The sequence below is a fragment of the Alosa pseudoharengus genome, unplaced genomic scaffold, assembly GCF_046254945.1.
Source record: "Alosa pseudoharengus isolate Yale_2024_CS ecotype anadromous, Long Island Sound unplaced genomic scaffold, YU_APseudo_1.1 YU_APseudo_1.1_scf_3, whole genome shotgun sequence".
NCBI lineage: Eukaryota > Metazoa > Chordata > Actinopteri > Clupeiformes > Clupeidae > Alosa > Alosa pseudoharengus.
In genome coordinates, this window is record NW_027468718.1 from 1,770,272 (window position 1) to 1,776,835 (window position 6,564).

The 6,564-nt window shown below is 47.6% G+C and overlaps 1 protein-coding gene across 2 annotated transcripts in view; it reads right to left on the reverse strand.

Annotated features, from left to right (window-relative positions):
• The window catches only part of LOC143100011 (mitogen-activated protein kinase kinase kinase kinase 4-like), an 89,825-nt gene extending 84,285 nt beyond the window's left edge, over positions 1 to 5,540 (reverse strand). For both annotated transcript variants that reach the window (XM_076262942.1, XM_076262941.1), the window contains exons 1-2: positions 5,257 to 5,540; positions 4,849 to 4,914 (exon numbers count right to left, since the gene is read on the reverse strand). In XM_076262942.1, the coding sequence (XP_076119057.1) occupies positions 4,849 to 4,914; positions 5,257 to 5,313 (123 nt within the window). In that variant the 5' untranslated portion in view covers positions 5,314 to 5,540. The remainder of the gene's footprint in view (positions 1 to 4,848; positions 4,915 to 5,256) is intronic.
• Between the last annotated feature and the right edge of the window lie 1,024 nt (positions 5,541 to 6,564).

A 6,564-nucleotide genomic window follows, 5' to 3' on the forward strand; every position in this document is an offset into this window, starting at 1 on the left:
AGAACAGAACACAAGGGTGGAACCAGCAAGAACAGAACACAAGGGTGGAACCAGCTAGTCTCTGTGTGTGTGTGTGTGTGTGTGTGTGTGTGTGTGTGTGTGTGTGTGTGTTTGTGTGTGTTTGTGTGTCAGCATTCGTACCTGTGTGTTTGCATTTGCATGTGTCCTGTATATGTGTGTGTGTGTGTGTAATTTGCATATGTAAATGTGTGTGTGTGTGTCGTTATGTGTGTGTGTGTCTATGTGTGTGTGTGTGTGTGTATGCACGCATACGTGTGTGAGTGCATGCGTACCTGTGTGTGTGTGTTTGTGTGTCTGTTCTTGTTGGTGTGTATGTATGTGTGTGTGTGTGTGTGTGTGTGTGTGTTTGTGTGTGTTTGTGTGTCAGCATTCGTACCTGTGTGTTTGCATTTGCATGTGTCCTGTATATGTGTGTGTGTGTGTGTAATTTGCATATGTAAATGTGTGTGTGTGTGTCGTTATGTGTGTGTGTGTCTATGTGTGTGTGTGTGTGTGTATGCACGCATACGTGTGTGACCTGTGTGTGTGTGTTTGTGTGTCTGTTCTTGTTGGTGTGTATGTATGTGTGTGTGTGTGTGTGTGTGTGTGTGTGTGTGTGTGTGTGTATGTGTGCCTGCATGTATGTGCATGTATGTTTATGTGTGGTTTGCATGTGTTCATGAGTGTGTGTGTGTGTGTGCATGCGTAGTGTACAGTCACTAAATGTACACATAAATTCATTTATAGTATGCCCCCCCCACGGACAGAAGTTCACAACAGTCGGCCTGCATTCAGAGAGTGTCCTGATCCTACACAAATTCCGTGCAGTTTTGAACATGTCAGCCAAAGATACCTGGAATTGCAATGCCTCGTTTTTGCTTTTTCATTTTCCACTAGGTGGCGCTATACATTAGATGAGTGGATATGGGATGGGTTGACATTAGGGTTGGGCCGATGGTCATCGCCCATCGTGATGGTTGACCGACATCACGACGGAAGCAATCGTGATGCCACGCCCTCACAAGCCAGACAAACCCTGGAAATGAAATTGAGCCTAGAACTGATGTATATGCAGGGTAGCTTACTTAACTAGCTTACTTTAAAGCCTGTCAGTGCAAAACTGAAACTACCGTCTTATTCAAATAATTCCTGATTGTGACATTGTTATTGTGGGTTTTTTTCCGCATTGTACATTGAGCTTAAAATATTTAATGTTTTAGCTAAATTAGACCTAATGAATTATTGTTATTGTTACAACTAGAGGAAATTCTTGCTGCGCATCTACTGCTCTAAAGCCCATCCACATCACCTACTGCTCTAAAGCCCATCCACATCACCTACTGCTCTAAAGCCCATCCACATCACCTACTGCTCTAAAGCCCATCTACTGCTCTAAAGCCCATCCACATCACCTACTGCTCTAAAGCCCATCTACTGCTCTAAAGCCCATCCACATCACCTACTGCTCTAAAGCCCATCTACTGCTCTAAAGCCCGTCCACATCAACCATATATATATATATACTTACTTATATCAGTTGTAATAGGCAGTGTTGCTATGTGATGTAGCCTAGATGATGGCTTCTCTGTGTTGTAATAGGAAGTGTTGCTATGTGATGTAGCCAAGGTGATGCCTTCTCTGTATCAGTTGTAATAGGAAGTGTTGCTATGTGATGTAGCCTAGGTGATGCCTTCTCTGTATCAGTTGTAATAGGAAGTGTTGCTATGTGATGTAGTCTAGGTGATGCCTTCTCTGTATCAGTTGTAATAGGAAGTGTTGCTATGTGATGTAGCCTAGGTTGCTATGTGATGTAGCCTAGGTGATGCCTTCTCTGTATCAGTTGTAATAGGAAGTGTTGCTATGTGATGTAGCATAGGTGATGCCTTCTCTGTATCAGTTGTAATAGGAAGTGTTGCTATGTGATGTAGACTAGGTGATGGCTTCTCTGTATCAGTTGTAATAGGAGGTGTTGCTAGGTAATACCTTCTCTGTATCAGTTGTAATAGGAAGTGTTGCTACTGTATGTGATGTAGCCTAGGTGATGGCTTCTCTGTATCAGTTGTAATAGGAAGTGTTGCTTTGTGATGTAACCTAGGTGATGCCTTCTCTGTATCAGTTGTAATAGGAAGTGTTGCTAGGTGATACCTTCTCTGTATAAGTTGTAATAGGAAGTGTTACTATGTGATGTAGCCTAGGTGATGGCTTCTCTGTATCAGTTGTAATAGGAAGTGTTGCTATGTGATGTAGCCTAGGTGATGGCTTCTCTGTATCAGTTGTAATAGAAAGTGTTGCTGTGATGTAGCCTAGGTGATGCCTTCTCTGTATCAGTTGTAATAGGAAGTGTTGCTATGTGATGTAGCCTAGGTGATGGCTTCTCTGTATCAGTTGTAATAGAAAGTGTTGCTGTGATGTAGCCTAGGTGATGCCTTCTCTGTATCAGTTGTAATAGGAAGTGTTGCTATGTGATGTAGCCTAGGTGATGGCTTCTCTGTATCAGTTGTAATAGAAAGTGTTGCTGTGATGTAGCCTAGGTGATGCCTTCTCTGTATCAGTTGTAATAGGAAGTGTTGCTATGTGATGTAGCCTAGGTGATGGCTTCTCTGTATCAGTTGTAATAGAAAGTGTTGCTGTGATGTAGCCTAGGTGATGCCTTCTCTGTATCAGTTGTAATAGGAAGTGTTGCTATGTGATGTAGCCTAGGTGATGGCTTCTCTGTATCAGTTGTAATAGAAAGTGTTGCTGTGATGTAGCCTAGGTGATGCCTTCTCTGTATCAGTTGTAATAGGAAGTGTTGCTATGTGATGTAGCCTAGGTGATGGCTTCTCTGTATCAGTTGTAATAGAAAGTGTTGCTGTGATGTAGCCTAGGTGATGCCTTCTCTGTATCAGTTGTAATAGGAAGTGTTGCTAGGTGATACCTTCTCTGTATCAGTTGTAATAGGAAGTGTTACTATGTGATGTAGCCTAGGTGATGCCTTCTCTGTATCAGTTGTTAGGGCTCAGTAGTACTGGCTGTTAGACCAAGTGTACGCGTATGCAACCTGCACCGTCCTGTCAACACACTTGCAGCATGAAACGCAGCCAAAAACACCTGATACTGCATGTTGCATCTAGCGCACACATGATGTTACCCACGCACCAAACAAACGCAGAATACACATGACAGCCATGATGCGTACGCGTCCACATGCTGTGTGGTGCAGCCATGATGTGTACACACTGTGTGTGTGTGGTGTGTGTGTGTGGTGTATGTGTGTGGTGTGTGTGTGAGGTGTGTGTGTGTGTGTGTGTGGGTGTGTGGTGTATTGGGCAGCCGTGGCCTACTGGTTAGCGCTTCAGACTTGTAACCGGAGGGTTGCCGGTTCGAACCCCGACCAGTAGGAATGGCTGAAGTGCCCTTGAGCAAGGCACCTAACCCCTCACTGCTCCCCGAGCGCCGCTGTTGTTGCAAGCAGCTCACTGCATCGGGATTAGTGTGTGCTTCACCTCACTGTGTGCTCACTGTGTGCTGAGTGTGTTTAGTGGGATTAGTGTGTGCTTCACCTCACTGTGTGTTCACTGTGTGCTGTGTGTGTTTCACTAATTCACGGATTGGGATAAATGCAGAGACCAAATTTCCCTCACGGGATCAAAAGAGTATATATACTTAGTTTCTATGTGTGGTGTGTGTGTGTGTGTGTGTGTGTGTGTGTGTGTGTGTGTGTGTAAGTGTATGTGTGTGTGTATGTACAGTATGTATGCGTATTGGATGTTCTAAACCCATGTCTGTCAAAGCACCTCTGCAAATGTCTGACTCCCTTCTGTGACAAATATGATTGGTGGGCTGATATAAAAATGTTAGGTGTGTGTGTGTGTGTGTGTGTTGGATCACCCCACTATGATGATGTCATAATAACAGTAGGGGTACATCCTGGGCAAGGTTAGTCTCCAGTCTCTGCCACACACACACACACATACACACACACACACACACAGACAAACCTTATGGCCTTTTCATTTCTAAACACAAACATGGCGTGAGTGCTGTTTGTTAGACGTGAGTCTCCAACATGAACAGAACTACATATCGATGAGGCCTTCATCCGTGTGCTCGCGCCTGCCACCCAGCCAGCAGGACACACCACACGCGCCCATCTGCGGCATTTTCTTCCACGCAGCTGCCTGTGAACAGACGTCATGAGCGCGAGCTGACCCCGTTCTGCCACCCCGGGCTGGCCCACATTCGGTCAGACAACAGCGATGATGCGGACACAGGACGCGGGGTCGGCTCGCCCCGCGCCGCGCCGGACTGGCGGACACCCGCACATTTCCATAGTAGCCTATCTGCCTGGAGCACAGCTCCGGTTCACCGCATCACTCCCCGTTCGATCCGCAGCACGACAAATGCGCAACCGGGAGAGCACACCCATTGAACGCGCAGCTAAGCTAACAACGTCGGCTAAGTACCGCAGCCTCTGTCATCACGCCCATTGGCCCGGCAGTCGGGTGATTACAGCAACACATTAGCTCACTCGCCTTGTTAGCCCAATGTGCTATCGCCACACAACAATGAGCTGCAGCTTCCGATGCTGCACGAACGAGGCGCCCGACGCGGATACCGGGGCGGAGGTCCCGGCTAACCCAGGTCTCCTCCGTTCTTACCGCGAGCTCTAATCCTCTAGTGGCCATGGAGCTGCCTGCAGCGGGACGCCGCGAGCGAGCCACACACACAGCCGCACTGTCTTCGCGTTAGTGCTACATGATTCCGAAACACAAAACACACCCAATCACACACATGCACACACTATACACAAAACAGCACCGAGGGAAAATAAGGGTGGGGGCGCGAGCAGCATGTCCGCAGACCCACCTTGTAGACTTGTCCGTAGGTGCCATTACCGACCACTTCCACGAGCTCGAATATTCCGGCCGGATCCTGCAGAAAATAGAACAAAACGATGAACGTTAACAATATAACACCACAAACAGTCAATTCATGATGCATTTTTTTCCCATGGTGTCGGTGGGCAACCGCGGTGCCCGAGCCGAGCGCACACGAAAGGCTTTACAAACAAAGGGACGGTCGGAACCGCGGACCCGTAACCGATCTATCAATAACAAACAGCCCAGCGAACGCCACTTTGACAGCCCCGTCGCCTGAAGCGACACCGCCGCTAGGTTTTCCCGGAGCCGCCAGGGTGTTAAACCCCTCGATAAACCCAAAGCCTGCACAAACAGAGACCGAATCTGTGTCGCGATGGAGCGGCCCGCTACTCACCCGCAGGGCGGCGAGGTCTATGTCCACCAAGCTTTTCGCTGGAGAATCGTTCGCCATCTTCTCGGTATTAAATTAAAATAGCAACGTCTCTGGCCTGAACCCTCTACTCAGAATGAAGCTCCGCGATGACCAGGCTCATCGTTCGATGCACGGCAACGGCTATACCGTCCTGTTCGGGTGCCGATGCAGCTTCGACACCGATCTGTGTGTGTGTCTATATGGATGTGTTTGCTGGAGAGTATGTGTGTTTTTTCCTTTGTATTCCCGATGCGACGAACCGAGGCGAGCGGCTAGTCCATGACGGGGGTGTCGAATCCGCAAGCAGGAGAGCGAGCGGCCAGCGGAATCAGCGCGAGAGAGGGCCTGCGCGAGAGAGAGGGAGGGGGAGGGAGGGAGAGAGAGATTGAGAGACCCCCGCCTCACTCACACCACGGTCGAAACGAGTCGTGTTTGTGTTTGTGTATGCCTGTTGGTGTTGGCAGTGAAAGCGAATAAATAAAATAACGCTATAAAGCACGGGCGCGCGCTGCGTTCCGTCGGCTATGTGGGTCGGAGCGGGAGCACAGGAGCAGCATTAACCCTTTGTGCTCGCGGCCCTGTGTGTGTGTGTGTGTGTGTGTATGTGTGTGTGTGTGTCTGTGTGTGTGTGTGTGTGTGTGTGTGTGTGTGTATGTGTGTGTCTGTGTGTGTGTGTCTGTCTGTGTGTGTGTGTGTGTGTGTGTGTGTGTGTGTGTGTGTGTGTATTACACTGGGGTGTGGTAAAGACAAGTGGCTTACACAGCATCCAATCTGCGAGGGGACTTCAGCGGCCTTGCCAAAGGCTGTGTGTGTGTGTGTGTTTCACTGCACTCAAACTCTACAGTAAAATGTTATTCAAAATGAAAATGTTTGAAACAGACTTGCTTGCACAGTTGCACACATAGCGCACACACACTCATATGCACACCATCTATCTATACACGTACTGTGTGTGTGTGTGTGTGTGTGTGTGAGGTGGGACACCTGCAAGCAAGTCCAAGTAATTTTTTGTGACAATCAAGCAAGTCAAGTCAAATCATAGCTTGGGTCAAGCAAGTCAAGTCAAGTCATACAAATTCATGATGATTTACCCACGTTTTCATTTTGAAATAGGCTACAGTAGGCGAGTTATGAACTGCTGGAGTTTTATTTGCAACAAACAAACAGACATTGCATTCCAGCCACATACATCTGAACAGTTTATAAGTATAAGTATATATACTTTTTTGATCCCGTGAGGGAAATTTGGTCTCTGCATTTAACCCAATCGGTGAATTAGTGAAACACACT